Source organism: Candoia aspera, chromosome 1 (assembly GCF_035149785.1).
Source record: "Candoia aspera isolate rCanAsp1 chromosome 1, rCanAsp1.hap2, whole genome shotgun sequence".
In the NCBI taxonomy this organism is placed as follows: domain Eukaryota; kingdom Metazoa; phylum Chordata; class Lepidosauria; order Squamata; family Boidae; genus Candoia; species Candoia aspera.
This window is the reverse complement of record NC_086153.1, coordinates 101249945-101268407: the sequence shown is the minus strand read 5'-3', so window position 1 is coordinate 101268407 and position 18463 is coordinate 101249945. Positions and strand designations below refer to the sequence as shown.

Genomic DNA, 18463 nt, shown 5'->3' with positions numbered 1-18463 from the left:
AACAATGGTTTGCAAACCACAATAGCTGGTATACATGCCACACTAAGCCACAATTGCAATGGCTGAAGTCACATATTGTACTTAATCCAATGTGTGGACTCAAGGAGTCTTTCTCTTAACCATGGTCAAGTACAAGGATGGACGACCACAGCTACCAGACCATAAACAGATGTTGGCCTTACTGCATGTAGTCTTCATCCTAATTTCAAAAGTCCTTGGCAAGTCAAGCAAGCCATCTGGACCTTGGGCAAAAGTTATTTACTTTATGCTTAGCAGAAGGGAAGAGTGAGAAAGAAAAAATAAATCCAGAAAAAGGGCAAGAGAGACAAAAAGAAAACCCAAGAAGCAAAGGGATGCCAGCAAGCAAAATCATGGGGCTCCTCCTCTGTGTTGGCATTGTCTATCCGTCCCACTTGCTTCACCCTGGCCTTCAGGTTACAATAGAAAGAAAAATGTTGCCTACCATTGGTCTAATAGAAGCTAACTAGATTTCCCCTTAACCAGGGATCACAATTCTAGTTCAGGCTGAGCTTTCAACCTCTGATTTCAAATCCTGGTTAAGTTGGGAATCACAGTTAGCACTAACCAGAGTTAACTATGGTATAAAAGTTGTGAAAGTAATACTGCAAGGCAAACAGGAGAAGAAAGAGGAGAAGAAACAATCTGCAAACCATAGGAAGTCAACATCATGCTTGCAGAGACTGCATCTCTTGTGGGTCAGTATGTGTTTAAGGGTTGATCAAATGATCTTATCCTGATGCCCCCCATCATATGCTAGAGAGTCTTCTCCTGGGTATTGTGGGCTGTGCTGTATTTGTGACATGGACTTCCCCTCTCATCTCTCTATACCCCGGTGCCTGGAAATGGCAACTACCATTCACCCAGTTTTTCTCACCCTTAACTTTACAACAGGCATTTGTGCTAGGAACTGGAGGTGTCCCACTCTTAGAGTCCAGAGAACTTTGATTTACACTGATACTTCCCGCACTCTTGGAAGAATAATTGTACAGCATTTTAAGGAAGGCTGATTTAGTATTTGTTTCTTGCTTATACAGTATGATATAGCACTTGGGGAAGAATGTACAGCACAAGATGCCATAGTTAGATATTAAAATGACAATGATTTCAACAGCTGGCAAGTACTTGCCAAAAGTAGTTGTGTATACAGGGATGAATATAATCCATGCAATGAAATAGATGAGCATGCCAAAAGTTATGAATTTGGCCTCATTGTAGTTCTCTGGGAGCTTCCTGCCTTTGAAAGCACAGATAAAGCAGATGAATGCTAGAAGGGCAATGTATCCTAACATGATGCCTAGGGCCACTGCTGAACCTTCATTGCATTCCAGTATAATGACTCTCCGGATGGAGAAGTTCTCCTCCACAAAAGGGCTTCTCACAGTGATCCAAACTGAACAAATCAAGATCTGAATCCCTGTGCAAAAAGACACAATGGGGATGGGCTTGTAGAGGCCCTTCAGCCATTTTTGTAACCTGGGATCAAAACTGAAAGCCAGCAAGATTTTCAGGGACTTAATCAAAATGCATGAAATACAGAGGGCAAAGCTAATGCCAAAGAGAGCTTGTCTCAGTTTACATTTGTATGCTTTGGGCTGGCCAATGAAGAAGCCTGTACTAACGAAAGCCAGGCAGTGACATAGGAGAATAACGTAGCATACAGTTAGGCCCCCTGATGCCTTTACAACAGGAGTGTCCACATTTCGAGTAAATATTATGAGAATGGCACAAATCAAAACAATTCCAAGGGCAGAGAGAACCAGTAACAAAACAGCAAACCAGTCATTCCAGTTGAGGTATTGAACCATCTTCCTGTAGCAGGTTGAGCTGTTCACTGGAGCCCAGTGGGTTCTATTGTTGCATAAAATGCAGTAGTCCATATCTATGCACAGAAAAACAAAAATGTCATAAGAAGGAACACCTATCATTTCCCTTAATTTTGTTGAAAGATTAGAAATGCACCAACTTGGCTCATTAGAATGAATTGTTTTTAATCTGAGAGATTATTTTGGTCTAGCAAAAGTCTAGATGTGTGTTTAGGAAATAAGAATGGAAAAAAATTATGAGCAGCATGTTAGTGTAGTTTTCTGAGCCATTTCAAATCATCCATCAGTAGCATCTGAAGCAAATCACAGTGACATCAAAATGAAGATGTGCATTCAATAACAGTATCACCAAATGCTGCTATTACATACTTGCATCTTGACAACTGACCATTTGTATGATGATGACATATACTGTATATTATTTCTCCCCCCACAGACACTTATATGTGCCATGTCCAATGGGGAAGGGAGAAAGAGTTTCCCCCCTCCAGATCTCAGTTGCAGATACAGATGGATCCCTGCTCTAGAAGTTTACCATAGTCACAAGAGAGGTCCATAAAGAGGAGCTGAATGTGTACCTCAACAGCCTGGCTGCATCCTTCAAGGTTCTTCTCATGAGATGTTTATCAACAGTTATCTGTTTTCAGGAGGTGTACAACACACTCCCCGTGCACTACTAGGTGTGGTCCTTATAATAATCTTGCATAATATATATATACAGTTGCACTGTTTCTATGGAGAGCTCCCAGCACTACCAATCAGATGGCTTTCTGCAGCTCTTTCATATTTTTCTCCCTATTTGTGTGTGTGTGTGTGAATGAGGCAGAACAATAAAAAGCCTTTTCTGAAAGCACCAGAAAACACACATATATTATTGCTTTTCTGTGACTTTTTTTTTTTTTTTTTGAAATACAAATGTTTGATCCTTCAACAAATTTCACCTTGATGTTTCCCACCTGTCTGGTTTGTATAGTAGTTTTCAGGGCAGCTGATGCACTCATAACAACAAGTATGTGGGCTTGCAGAAACTTTCTTCACTTGTCCTGGTCTGCATTTCCTAGAGCATTTGGACTGAACATTCTGCAAGAACAAAAACACCAGGGGGAAAAAAAAACAGAAATGACAATACATTATTTTTTTAAAATAAGAATTTTATTAAGTTTCAAGCAAAGATAAAAGCTACAGAAAAACAAAAAAACTACAAAGAAAAAAAGAAAAAACTAAAAAAGTGTAGAAACACAAAAGAATTTTTTTTTCAGAATTACAAAAGGTGATGACTTCCGACTTATAACAGCAAGGATATACAATAATTTTCCATGATCAATCTTATGTATATTAAACCAAAATCACATTATTTCTATAAATCATTCCATTGGCACGTTATAAAAATCACTAAATACAGTTGCTCCCTCCCCTTATAGTAAAAGAAAAAACATAAACCTCCTAATCAACCTCCCCCCAAAGATAACATTTATTTAATTATTTCCTTCCCACTACTATTCTTTACATTCCTATCTACTATAAAGATCAAACTAAAAAACATAAATAGTCTGCCATTGTACTTGATAATGCAACAATTTTAATAATCTTAATCATACTAAACCCAAACCAAGACATCATTTTTTATTATACTGTAATAATCTTAATCCAAATCGTTAAAGATAAATGAAATCAGCCAAACCCTAAAAGCAATCCAGATAAATATTCTTAAACCCTTATCCCACTTCAAAATAAACCAGAGCATTTACATATCCCCACAATGTGCACAGAGCTTTTTTCTTAAAAAAATCAAACAGCCCAACTGGCCCCCTAAAAACTCCGACTTCTCTTCAGGAGACCTCCTATCCATAATAACCCCTTCTTTTCCATGGTGTTCCATCAGAAGCTCCATTTCACTTATGGCTTGCAACTCGATCTCTCCCTTTAATTTCTTCAACTCAACTATCCAATCTTCATCCAGCATTTCAACAGAAGTCCTGATCTCACTCTTAGAAGGGATATTTCTGTTGCTGTTAAATTCCTCAGTTTCATCCGTGACAGCTGACAGGGCAGCATTTCTGGGTGCCGGCTGAGTTCCTGCAGCCTGAAGAATTCTCCAGGTAAGGAGAATCCAGGAAATCATCCCTTTTGTTCTCCAGACAACATTTTCTTGCAGGTGTGTGTGTGTGTGTGTGTGGCGGAACGGAGTCCCTGTGATCAACCTGTGATTGAGAATGCTGGGAGTTGCGGATGTCATCAAGTTCTGGGCTGCACCGAAGCTGTAAAATGGACACTAAATCTTGCCACCCCATTTCTAAACCACCAAGGGTTTTGTTTGTTTGTTTGTTTGTTTGTTACTGAAGAGAGGGCTTTTGCAACAAAGAAATGTGAAGCTCTTGGTGATTTTCATTATTTTTGGAATTTATTAATTTGAAAAGTTGGCTTTTTTAATATTTAAATTCTAATATTAGGATTTGAAGATTTTTGCTATCTTGTTGCCATTTTCTTAATGTTTTGAGGATTATAAAAGATTTGTCTACTTTGTTGAATCTGCAGAGATGAATTTTGAGCTATCTGCCTCTGCTTTCCTGTGAGAACAGCTCTTATTTACATCTTTTTCCTTCTGATAACACACCGTGGAGAGATATAGAAGAAATGAAAGTGATCTTTAAAGAACTCTATCTTGACATCACCCAAGCCCTGGATCGTCTCCTAGAACTTGTGGAGTCTAAAGCCTACCAACAACTTGAAAAAGAAGACAAGAGTGAAAACTACTTTGAGAGTAGTGCTCCTTCTTTAAAGAAGAAAATGAGGATTAACATTTCTAAGTCAAAAAGTGAAGGGAGAAAAATTGGACTGTGGAGTTAACTTTGATTCTGAAGAAAGAAGAGTTTCGGAAGCAAAGGGAGAGATACAGTTGGCTGTGTTCCTGTGTTCCTGGAAAATTGAGACCAAGAATCAAGGCTGGCTGCTGAATTTGAGACTTGTAAGGGGAAAGCTTCATGTGTAATACTCAGATATGTAAATGCCTTAGTCTTTTTTGAAGTCAGATAATTGTTTAAATGTGTTTATCAGGATGGGCTCTTAAAGGTTTAGACTGATGTTTTTGTTTTGGGGATAGTGATTTTACCTTGGGTAAAAGGACATTAACCAAATGTAGATAATTTATGTTTTGTTATTTTAGTAGGCAGAGAGGAGTAAAATATTAGTGAAGTAGGATAATATTTGAGTATTTGCTTATTAGGCAAATAATTATGTTAAAAATTATTTTTTTAAGAGGGAAAGATAGTTTGTCTTAGAGGAGAATGTCATATAGAGATGGAAATGCTTTATAGAAATAATGTTTATCTTAGTTTAAATTAGAGTAAGAGATTGATAATGAGTTATATACTGTATATATTTATTGTAAAAAGTCGGAAGCCACCATGTAATAACCTTTTCTGTATTTTCACACTTTTTTAGTTTTTCTTTCTTGTAGTATTTGTTTCATTCTGTTCTCAAAAGTATGGGGAAGATTATGACCAAACTTTTGCACCTGTTGTGACCCACACAACAATTCAACTTTCAAGTCTAGCTGCCAGTAGGAACATGCAAGTGGAACATATAGATATCAAGACAGCATTCTTGCATGGTGAAATTCAGGAGGAGTTGTACATGCAACAACCTGAAGGGTTCACTGATCCAAAGAACCAGCATTTAGTGTGTAAGCTTCAGAAAGTGCTCTATGGGCTGAAACAAGCAGCCAGGGCCTGGAATGTGAAATTAAACCAGATGCTAATAAAGCAAGGTTTCACTCAAGGCAAAGCTGATCCCTGCCTTTACACATGACACAAGAATGACAGAGGCATATTCATTCTGACATTTGTGGACAATTTGATTTTCTGTTATGAGGATCAAAGGGACATTAATGAAATTGTTTCCAGTTCAAACACAGAAGTGAGGTGAAACGTCTTGGGAAGGCGAGCTACTACTTGGAGATACAAATTGACAGAGAAAAGGATGGAAGTTTTCTCCTTATTCAGAGGCAAAAGATTCTAGAGTTATTGTAGAGCCTGGGGCTGGAAGATGTAAACACAGTACCAACTCCAATGGAAACAGACTTTCATGAAGTCAAGGACACCAGTGAACTGTTGCCTCAGAACAATGGCTACAGAGAGGCCATTGGGAAGCTGTTATATCTGTCAAGGCCAGATATTTCGGCTGCAGTGGAGATCCTCTGCAGGAAGACCAGTGTACCCACCCAAAGGGACTGGACAGGCATTAAGCAGGTGGCAAGATACCTGAAGGGGACTGCAGACCTGAAGCTTAAGCTGCCAGCAACTGATTCTCCTGAATTAGTGGGGCACACTGATGCAGATTTGGCAGAGAATGCAACTGATCATAAATCCACTAGTGGGAATGTGTTTTTATTTGGGGGAGGGGTTGTGAGCTGGGCTAGCTGCAAGCAGGCTATATTGGCATGGTCAACCACTGAGGCAGAGTATGTCTCAGCAGCTGACACATGCACAGAGGTGCAATGGCTCAAGTATTTATTTGAGGATCTGGGGGTTAGTGATCCTGCTCCAATAAGAGTCTTTGGGGACAACCAAAGTTGTGTAAGACTCTCTCTATCAAAGAAGGTGGGAGGGCAGACCAAGCACATGGATGTTCTTTACCACGTGATTAGAGAGGCACAGGAGACAGGACTAATACATTTGAAATATTGTCCCTCAGAGAGCATGATTGCAGACATTCTGACAAAGCCACTTGCAAAGGGTGTCTATCAAGGCCTATGAAGTGAGTTGAATCTTGTGTAGGCATGATGTATGACTTTGGTTTGAGAAGGGGTGTTGGAGGTCCTGGCAAATCAGCATGCCTCATTAGCATGTGGATGAGTTTGCTCTAGGATGCAAATTCTCTATGTGCTTCTGGAGGAAGCTGTTTGTTGCCCCTCCCGCATTCCTCACTTCTTCCTTCTTCACCATCTGGGAAGGGAGCATGCAGCTGCAGCTCCTTCCATCTCTCTTGGGCCATGTGGTGGGCCTAGAATTCAGGATGTTCCCCCTTTCTCCATGCAGCCTTCAGCATCAATGAGGACTGAGGGTCAATTCAGTTTAGGGAAAAGAAAGAAGAACAAAGGATCATTTTTCTAAATGGATGTAACTGGACCAAATAAATCAGTAAGACTCTTTTTACTTACTTTTGAACTTACTTTGTCTAAGTGTGCAATGTTTTATGCTTGGGTTGGCTAAGTGTGTAAGATCAATAACCTGTATTTCTCTAATGTGCTCATCAATGCTGTTTTAAATAATATCCTTTTCTATGCGCATCTTTTTTGTTGTATTAAGCTCTGCTCCATTCAGTGGTCCTAGCTGTCCACTAATGGCTTCAATTTCTATAAACTATAACAACCTAATCATCAAAACCCAAAATGAAAACTTCATTGTTTTCAGTTACAAGCAAAAAGTCCAAACACAGAAACAAAACTAGAGAAATCCCCAAATGCCTTCTGAATCAAATTATTTGAAGAATTGCACACACCTCTTAGACTGTCTGGACCCTCTATTAAGCCACATAAACTTTATTCATGTGCCTGAAGGTACGATCTATTAGGTTGTTGGGCAAAAGAAGAAGAGTGCCCATCATTATGGAACATCTTCTCATGGAATGGAAATATTGCTCTTTCCCCAGATGACTGTAAAGGGACCATCACAAACCACAAGTCGGCTTTTAAAAGAATGGATGCCCAGCTTTGTTTCATAATTTGGAGTTCCTACTACTATGGTTAATTTGATTTCTTTATGCTGCTGTTTCATATAATTGCTTTTAATGTATTGTTATTTTAAAATGTTTAACTTGGTGGTAAGAAGATTTTGTCTCAAACAACAGTATGAAATATTTAAAAGAAAAGAATAAATACATGTGCTCTCCTCCGACTTACATCTCTGGCAAACAGGTTTTAGAACTGTTTCAAAAACATGTTTGACCAGAAGTGACAATGGGGAAATACAAATATTTATTTATTTATTTATTTATTAGTGATAGGAGTTTAGGGCTGTACAGCACCCCAGATTTGAAGGTGAAAAGGTGCTTCAGGGGATCTGGGAGTGCTCATGAAACACTTCTCTTCAACTCCTTAAAGCAGCTTTTTGACATAACACAAGGATAATCAGTCTACAGCCATATTTTGGGGTACAACTTATACAAGCTGTTGCCAGATGGGACTTACGGATTGATATCCAAAATGTCTGAATGGGACCCAGGTGGCCTATGCATTATCCAAGATTTCCTGCATTTTGCTTTCCCCTTGTAGCTGCACACTAAAGCATGGATCCAAGGCTACATGAATCTCCTGCACAGATACATCCATCAGTATTTCAATCCCACTGATTTTACCAATGTGCCTTCAGATACCTTTAGATTCATGAATTCAATTTCATCTTCTTCATCTGCAAAGATGAAGTCATCTTTCTCCAGGTCATACTCTGCCATGTTGGTAATCACCACTCGTCCATCAATTTCCTTCCAGAGGAGGACATCATAACCCGTGTTAATGTCTCCTTGAGAGTCGAAATAGACTTCCCTTTCATTATCAGTGAACTTTATCTCTTTAAGTACTTCGAGCAGCTGCAATGACGAAAAGAAGTAATGATGGAAAACAACATTGCTTAATAGTGGCAACTAACAAGGCAATAGCACTGCAGACTTCAGGATTTGTGTTAACTACAGATTAGGAAGAAACGTTTATTGAAACCATCGCAGCCAGGGGAGTAGGTGGGCAGTTAGAATTTGATCATGGAATGAAACAAAAATAAAACCTTTTCCTGATTACTTTTTTTCAGAAGACAACAGTTTATCGGTTTGATTAAATCTCTGTATTAAAATAAAAACAAAACAAATATTACCTGAATATTATTTCCCTTAGAAAGTGAATAAGCTATTAACAACATCACCAAGCTATAGAAAGTTAATAATGTGATCAACTTTTGTAAATGTGATGAGGTCTTTAGTATAGAACAACTGCTTCCTGCAACGTATTTATCATTTCAGGAAGAAGAACTTGGCTTTTATTCATTTTATTCATCATAATTGAGAAGGAGATGGCTAGTGGATGTATGGCTGATGTATTTGACATGGAACAGTTTGGGCTTCAGTGACTTTTAGCAGTAGTAACACCACTAAATACAGGGTACACACTATCTTTCTTGAGTTGAAGGCCAGAGTTTCCTTTGAGGGGCATTCCAGGGGCCACTGAAGAAGTCAGCCAAACCAGAAAAAAAGTCAAAATTTGATTTAATGTGAATCAATCAAACAACTCAAAATATTAAATACAGTCTGTGCAATTACTCAATTACTTCTCTGCAGCAGTTTGGAACTACTTGAGGAAAAACGCTTTGGTGCATGAACATAATTCCTGTCTACAACTCTTTAAAGTAGCTTCATCTTTCTCCTGGAGTATGTGGCAGCTTTTTGGAATTGCACTGATATAATCCCCCCCATGTGTTTATTTTTTCTCTTCCATCATATTAGAAATATAATTGAAATGATTCTCAGGGTTGTACTCAAGACTTAGAAGTCCACATGTGACCTGGTCTGGCCAGCTGCCCATTTCTGAGAGAATTTCACAATTGCATCATCTCACAACAGTAGCTTAAGCCTGTCTGAAATGAGATGGTTGAATGTTGAGCTGGGATAAACTACATCACTTTCAGACTGTGCAAGTTGACCTTAACTCACGACAAAGAGAAAACCAGCACAGCAGACAGAAATCTAGGCTATCATATCATCGCTCAGTTGTTAATTTTGCATTTGCAAGAAACTTATATTTTAGGTTTATTATTCATTTATGTATTATTCAAATTTCTATCACCACCCATCTCCCCCAAACAGGGGGACTCTGGGCAGTTTACAATAAAATTAATCATTTAAAATGATCAACTTATAAATTACAAGACAGACAATCGACATAATAAAAATAAATTAATATAAAATCCAAGTGGCAAAGATTACATTTGGTAGGGAGGACTCTACAACACCAACCATGCCCAGGAAGAGCTATTGCCCTTCCCCTCCCAGGTGAGGCAGCAGAACCAGGTCTTCAAACTGTTCCGGAAGGTTGGGAGCAAAGGGGCCCGCCTTACCTCCAGGAGCAGAATGTTCCAAAGTGTGGGCACCACCGCAGAGGAGGGCTCACCTCCTGGACCCTGCCAGGTGGAATTCCCTTACCAACGGGGTCTGTAACATGCCCTCTCTGCATGACTGGGTGGGATGGGTCGATGTCATGGGGATGAGACGGTCCCTCAGGTAACCTGGCCCCATGCCATGTAGGGCTTTAAAGGTCATAACCAACACCTTGAATTGGACCCGGAAGCAAACTGGTACCCAATGCAGCTCACGCAGCAGTGGTGTCACATGTGCTGATCTTGGGCACCCATAACTGCCCATGCAGCCGCATTCTGGACCAGCTGAAGCTTCTGGATACTCTTCAAGGGTAGCCCCATGTAGAGCGCATTGCAATAATCTATATGGGAGATGACCAGGGCATGAGTGACTGTTTGGAGGACTTCTCAGTCCAGGAAAGGGCATAACTGGCACACAACATGAAGTTGTGCAAAGGCCCTCCTGGCTACGACTGCCACCTGCTCTTTGAGCAGGAGCTGTGAGTCCAGGAGGACCCCCAGGTTCTGCACTGGTTCTGAATGGGGCAGTGCAACCCCATCCAGAACTAAAGATGACAACTTCCCAGATACAGAGGAGCCGTCAACCCACAGCCACTCCGTCTTACCAGGGTTCAGCTGAAGCCTGTTGTTCCCCATCCAGGCCCCCACAGCCCCCAGACACTCAGAGAGGGTGGTCACAGCATCACTTACTTGACCCGGGATGGAGATATATAATTGAGTATCATCAGCATATTGATGATACCTCATCCCATGGTGACGGATGATCTCCCCCAGCAGTTTCATGTAGATGTTAAATAGGAGAGGAGAGAGAACCAAACCCTGAGGTACCCCACACAAGAGGGGTCGAGGGTCAGATCTCTCACTCCCTATCACCACCAACCCTGGAGGAAGGAGGTGAACCAGTGCAAAACCATGCTGCCCACCCCTAACTCCCTGAGCCATCCCAAAAGGATACCATGGTTGATGGTATTGAAAGCTGCTGAGAGATCAAGAAGAGCTAGGATGGATGCACTCCCTCCATCCCGCTCCCACCAGAGATCATCCATAAGGGCGACCAATGCAGTCTCTCTCTCATATCCTGGCCTGAAGTCTGACTGGAAGGAGCTAGATAATCCATTTCATCCAGAATCCTTTGGAGTTGTAACACCACCACTTTCTCAATCAACTTCCCCAAGAAGGGAAGGTGGAAAACAGGACGAAAACTGACCAACAGAATAGGGTCCATTGATGGTTTATTGAGGAGGGGGTGCACCAGCGCCTCCTTGAAGGCAAGCCAGAACCACGCCCTCTCTCAAGGATGTATTAACCGTCTCCTGGACCCAGCCACATGTCATCTCCCTGGCTGCCTTCACCAGCCAGGAGAGGCATGGGTCTAGATGACATGTGGTGGCATTTACAGACCAGAGGATCCTGTCCACTTCCTCAGGTCCAACAGGATCAAACCGTTCCCAGATAAGTAAGTAGGTTCCCTCGGCATCTCCTCAGACTGGTTCACTATAAGTTTAATTTTTAGGTTTAATTTTTAGGTTCGCTATAAGTTTAATTTTTACATAGAAGTGGATTCAGGAGTACAATACTTTCTTATGGTACCAGACATTCTACCACTCCACTATAGCTCAGTCTATGCACATAGGAGACTAGGAGAATACCATGGTTGTAAAAGAAGGAGACAAGAAGGAGACAATGTTGAATATGCCCCTGTTCTGAGTGAAATAAAAAACAAACAACAAATCCTTGCAACTAAAATTCCAGCAGCTCAGGGAAAAGAGTCCTAATCCAGTCTGTTCCCTTCATGTTAGTTTCATCATTGAAATGTAATCCTTCAGTTTATCATCTCATCCTCGTCTGACCTCATCCGCATCCGACTACTGAATAAATTAGGGCATGGGCCCTATCCATTTGTCTATATTTTTGCTTTTAATGAAACTGTTAAGGCACAGGAATACAGTCCTGACAGCTTTAATAAAGCTGGTTGCATTTGTTCCTAGATTTCACACCACACTGAGTGAAAGCCTGTTGTGTGTGTATTTAATTGCTTCATTTGATTCCTGTAATATCAAATTATATTATGTTTATGTGAGGTGTATGGATCATTACAGATCATTCCTATCATTTCGAATACAGTGTTTTCGGGGTAAATGATGCTTGGGTAAAGCTATGAATCACTCAATGACAAAGCATTTGGTGATTTAGAACAGAGTTTATATATTTGATGCTAACACTGTCCCTGTAACAAATGTTGCAAATTCAGTGACTACCAACATGGACTTTATGTTTCTCAACCTTGGCAACTTTAAGATGTGTGGACTTCAACTTCCAGCATGGCTGGCTGGGGAATTCTGGGAGTTGAAGTCCACACATCTTAAAGTTGCCAAGGTTGAGAAACACTGCCTTTCTGAATCAGGCCAAACTTCCAGTCATCCCAAACCCTGCTTTTAGTAAAGGCCAATCAGATACCTCCAGGATGTATATAGTGCATGATAGTAGCAATCTATTTCTTGTTATTCCCCCCACCCCCCATGATATTCAGACAGTTGGAACATGGAGTTTCACTAAGCTACTACACACAAGAAAACACTTGCAGCATCAAGTGTTCCTGTTCTTCTGCGTTCCCTCTAGCACCCAATCCTTTTCCACAGTGCTCTCTTCCAAAGGTAATCAATCTTTGGCAGATATTCTGGATATAGAGTCTGGGTGCTGTCGAAGCTGAAATCTCAGACGCCTGGAAGGGATTTTGCATGTTTGGTCTTCCTTGGGCTATTTCAGTAGCAGAGAGGGTTCCTTATTTGGTTTTTTATTTTCTTAGAGTTGCTTTATTTTTCCACTCCCTCAGGGGCCCAGTTAGGTGGCAGCATCTAGATAACCTTGACTGATTTCAAAAAGCTAAACCAGGATCAGACCTGGGGAATACTTGGGTGGGGGACCACAACAAAAGCCTAGATTTATAGCCTAGATTAAGAAGTTAAAAAAAAATCTCCCAGAAGAAGGCAAAGGGTAAAGTCCATCTTTAGGCAAGGAAGCACATCCTTGGTGGTTTTGGCCAGTCATCTGCTCTCAGCCCAATTTCCCTCACAGGTTTATTGTTGAATGTATAAAGTGAAAAGGGATCCACATGGAAGCTGCATCGAACTCTTGGAGGAAAGGCAGAATATAAATCAAATAAATTAATAATATAAATAAAATTTTGTCCAAACTGAAAAAAACACTCTAACTTGTGCCAATCACTAGTCAGAATTCTAGAAGGGTGTAATTGTGGCTTAGGTAAAAAATGCCTTTTTTGCATCTAGCTTGAAGAAATTGCCGTTTTTACAGAAAAATTCCAAACTTTGTACATTTGCAGGAGGGAGGAAAAAATATTTTGATCTACTTTCTCCAAATTGATGGATGTATCAATCTCTATCATGTCCCCCACAAATGTTTGGCTTTCCTGATAAGGGAGATGCTCAAAATTCTTGATAATTTTTTATTGATTTTATGCATTTTCTTTTCCAACTCTACAATGCCCTTTCTGCTATACCTTGGAAGTTCACAAGCAGAGCATTAAGTTCATGGTCATCCTTGCATTTGCTTTTAAATCCAAGCATTTGATAACCAAGTACAGTGCCTCCAAAAGAGGAAATCCCATTTTGTTAGCATGATTAAAAACTGTGATACAGTGAATAAGATTCATTTTGAGCATCCTTTTCCTCAGCCAAAAAAAAAAAGTGGGGGCTTCAGCCCCTATACAATTTCTGAGAATTATGGAAGTTGAAGTCCACATACCTGGAGGACCCACAGGTTGGGATATACTGATTTAAAGGATGATTACAGGAGTCTTTGCTAAAAACAGACAGAACCAATTTAAACCCAGATCCACTGGTCAGAAAGTTGAGGGTGCAGTAGTGGTGGGAAGAAGCTTTGTTGGAGGTGTATCTGTCCTCCACCAAAAAACAAGACATGTTAACAGGGTGCTCTCCAGGTAACAGCATTTCTGTTAAGTTCAAAACATTCTGTGTGAAGCAGGGATAACATATTGGTGGGCTTAGATCTCCAAAATCCCTTAAATCAACTTTCACAGTTTATTCCCCCTGATAAAACACGCACACACACACACACACACACACACACAGCAGTCTAGTCTGCCCAGCTCCAAAATGATGCTGAGGGGCTTCAGAAGATTAAGAAGCAAAAAGAAGTTATAGAAACCCCCTTACGTATTTGCTCTGAGGGAACAGATAAAAACACTCCCCCACAATTTCCCCAACTTTGACCCCGCAAACTTTGTAACCCAGGACTTGGGAAAAGAACCAAATTTTTAGGGCTCACTTGAAGGCAGGTAGCATGGGGGCCATACAACTACTTGTGGGATGCTGATCCAGAGGGCAGGTGCTGTGACAGAGAAGGTCCAATCCTAAATGATCAAAGCTTGGATAGGGCAGTAGCATGTGTGTGACTAATCCAAATACACTCATATATATGTATGTCAGAAATTTGTATCGATTGTTCAGGATTATGACTTCAGGGTTTACCCACAATTACAAATATTTCTTCAATTACAAGATCAAAAGAAGGTCGTGTGTTAAAAGGCCATGTGGGGTGGTCCGTTATTTGCCTTACAAATAAATTCTGCTGTGTAAGGGAAAAAGAAAAATGCAGAAGAGAATATTCCAGCCCTGATATTTAGATAAAAAGGTCAATTTCACTTTGATTGATTATTACAACCCTACACCTGTTTTCCCTGCCTTAGAGGAAAATAAATGATTTTCAGGCAGTTATATTTTGAGTACTTGAAAGGTACAAGGCTTCTCTTCTCCCTTTGAGTCAGGAATGGTTTATTTATATTAGATCTTGAGTGAAAGAGCAAGGTCAAAGAAAATTAGCTGAAGTGGAAATCTCTCTCTCCAGGATGATACTGGAGAAAGGAGCTAGCAATGCTTTCCCCCTTTTGGAAAGCCATTTTCCAGAAAATTGTTAGGTTAGTTTGCTAAGAGATGGTTAAGCATTATGCCACAGGTGGTTGTCTATTAACTAAGTAAACATGGCCATTATTTAGAGTCAGCCTAACTAAGAACTTGCATGAAAACCAGCCACATTAAAATGGATGAAGAGCCCTCATTATATGCTAAGCACCAATTCTTGACAATCTCAAGGGTATCTGTCATTGAAGAACCCTCTTCATTCTTTCATCTTTGTGAAAAAACGCTGTTGACCTGCTTTCCGTGATGCTTTGCTTAGAATTCTTTAGGTAAGGTGCAGCAAGCACCTCCAATGAAACTTGGAAACAGCATGGTGAAACAATACAGTATTGCTGGGGTGGGGGTAGATTGCTATAGATCATAATGGAAAATTTCTCTCAGCTTTGACTCACCCAGAAGTTATAAAGTAGTTAACAGGGCTCTTGGAAAAAAAGTTTTTTTTTAGAAAAAGAGAGGATATATGGACTTTTAAAGATGTCTATTGCTATTTTTATTTGTGAGCAAAGATGATCAACACAGCTTACATTTCAATTAACCCTTTCTTATTGGAGTTACATTTTACTGGTGGAGCTGATCTTGTAAGTGGCTAGTCAGTTTCAAATAGCTGCCCAATCTGTTTATCCCCAACCAAAACTAAAACAAGCACAAGAGAAGTTTAAGCTTCTGAATATGCATATATACAGACCTGTTATTGATCATAAAAATGTGCTCTCTCTCAAAACACAGGACACACTCACACATTGTCCTAAGTCCTGATGTGGTTTGTCTGGCTTTGGTTTAGCATGGACTGTGAATCCAGCTGTTTATGGCTTACTCAACAAGGCATGGCTTGGTGTGCTCTGTGGACCCAGTAAGAGTGGAAGCAGTTGTATGATGTGTAAGGTTTCCTTTCTCCAACCACCATGAGAAACAAGGATCTCAAGCTTCCAGGAGCAAGGAAGTCAACACAGTTTCAACTGCTAAGAAAGCAATACATAACTTCAGTGGAATGTACCACTGCCTCATGTTTCATTCAGGATGTTTTAATCTTGCTGACATATCATCATTGCATCATAAGCCATCCTGAGTAAATAACAAAAATAGGTAATCATATCAATATTTGTGCACTAATATGCAAGGAAGAAAGAGATGCAAAGCATAACTAAAATAGCATGAAAATTATTATCAAACCCTACCTCCCATGGAGCAAAAGCATATGGATCTTTGCAGTTTCTGTCCTTGCACTGGTTCTGAATGGCATTGGCAATTGCATGCACTGCCAGCATGGTGCTGTGGATAAATCCTGGTTCAATATTGGCAATGAGAAATTCCTCTCTCCAAAGGCGATTAGTTGGGCGAGTGTGGTTCTGGAGCAAACTCTCAATAGAGTAATTTGAAATGCACTTACTCAGATCTTGATCATTTATATGTGAGCACGTTGACATTAGCATCGTATATTCCCTTAAGAATGTGTTGTTGTCCCTGGGGGTGGTACGTAGGTTGCTCAAGAACTCATGGAAAGAGGACATGTTGCCACTTTTGAATGTAAATCCAACCACTTTCCCCAGGCGACTGATATTTGGAATGGTGCTAATCTTGACAGCTGCTGACCAGTTATCACTTGCAATCCAGGTCTTATTTATATTCCTCTCTATTGCTTTTCTGAAAAGTCTCATTACATGGAATTGCCTCAGAAAGACAACGATGACATTTACCCTGGTTTCCTTGACAATCTTCTCAAGTGCTTGATTAATTTTGCTGTGAATGGTGCTGTCTGAGAGATAAGCTGGCAACATTTCTTTAAAGGCAATGCAGACGTTGTTGGCCATGGCCTGTAACCCAAAGCTTTCCACAGCAAGCCGTCCAAAATCATCATCAGTGGCAATGATTCCAATCCAGTTCCACCCTGATTTGTGGATTAATCGTGCCATTGCTTTGGTTTGATAGGAATCGCTAGGTACAGTGCGCAGAAAAGAGGGAAAACGGACTTTATCGCTAAGGATTTCTGCAGTGGATGCATGACTCACCTGTGGAGACGGCAAAACAGTTCAGTTATGGAAACAGGGAGCAGTTTTGACTAGGTCAACAATACAGGCCATTATTTAAGAGTTACACTCTCAGCAAAATGAGCTTAGTGTTGATGTGACTCAGTGATGGCTCTAAAGTTTTCATTTCCTAGTACACGATGGTCTAGACACCCTTGCATTCTTAGACCCTGAAAGTGTGTCTAATTTTGAAAGAAATGTAGCAATGCTAGTTAATGACTTCTTAGGGTAAACCTGCCAGTGGCCACTAATCCTTTGAAATACTCTGTTCCATATTGGAATCAGTGCAACACATTTATCTGGATGGAGGTCTTAAGTTCCTACCATTCAGACAAGAGAGCTAGTGCTCCCATGTTTTTAAATGTCCTTTCTAAGTGCATTCTTTTCTAAGATTTCTTCCACGTTTTCTGCCTTTTCCCTTATCTGCCCTTATGGGCTTACTGTAAGGATTGCAAAAAAAAAAATCATCCACAAGTCCTTTGGAGAGTGAATTTGGGTTCTATGCTGCAATGGATCCATGGTAGGATGAACTCTAGCCAGGATGAAGTCTGACCAGCATTATCCATCCCCACAAAAGCTCCATGATGAGTGAATAGGGCCATGATGGCTAGACATTCAGGGAGAAATGTTCATCACATTTGGCAGGTGTGAAATTTGGGAAGCCTAACCTACAAACAGAATCTTCTACAATAGGTAGAGATTATGTGACTAACAAAGGTAGGCAAGAAGAGTTAAACAAGGGTAGGTGTTCTGAAAAATGCTAATTTTAACTGGTGAAAACTACAGGGCTATTTCATTGTTTTGAATTTGACATAGCTACCCCACTTGAAATGGTCAATTGAAATTCTTAAAAATACCAGTCAAGTTGTCAAAACAATTTGGCTATTTAGGTAGAAGGTTATATTCACACAGGGCCAAAAGATTTCTTACAGCTGCCACATGGTGGCTCATTCCTTGGCAAGGCAGCTTGGCTCAACTTTTTCAGCAGGAAAACCTGTTGGGTTCAAGGCTGCTTATATATTGCTAAGTTTCCAGCCTGAATAACTTCCTTTCATTTGCTGCCTAAAGTTTCTTACTGCTGGGTCATTTTGCTGTCTGGGAAAGGAAATTTTCCAGAGCTGATCATGCACAGCATTGCATGAAATCCAGTCTGACTGTGAGACAGACACTAGCTGGGATGATGTAAAGTATGCAGGATGTGCTATGTGTCAGACCTTTAAGAATATATTCATTGTTTAATTACATTTACTCCCTAAATTTCTATAGTTTTAAATGGTAATTCATGAAACATACAGAGGAGCAGGTACCATTTTTACACAAAAGGAAGATGATCTTGAATTTAATAAGGCCCCCTCCTGTATGGGAGAGGGGATAGAAAAAAAATATAAATAGTTACACAATACTCAGCTATCTGCTGTAGGGTTGCCAACTCCAGTGGAAACCTATCCTTTTCTCCTCCAGAACACAAAAGTGTATGTGTGTATGTATGTGTGGACACATGT

The 18463-nt window shown here is 40.3% G+C and overlaps 1 protein-coding gene across 1 annotated transcript in view; it reads right to left on the bottom strand.

Annotated features, from left to right (window-relative positions):
* Positions 1-767: 767 nt before the first annotated feature.
* The window catches only part of GPRC6A (G protein-coupled receptor class C group 6 member A), a 29590-nt gene continuing 11894 nt past the window's right edge, over positions 768-18463 (bottom strand). Inside the window, exons 3-6 of the mRNA XM_063310850.1 lie at positions 16113-16943; positions 8217-8429; positions 2801-2924; positions 768-1900 (exon numbers count right to left, since the gene is read on the bottom strand). Of these exons, the coding sequence (XP_063166920.1) occupies positions 768-1900; positions 2801-2924; positions 8217-8429; positions 16113-16943 (2301 nt within the window). The remainder of the gene's footprint in view (positions 1901-2800; positions 2925-8216; positions 8430-16112; positions 16944-18463) is intronic.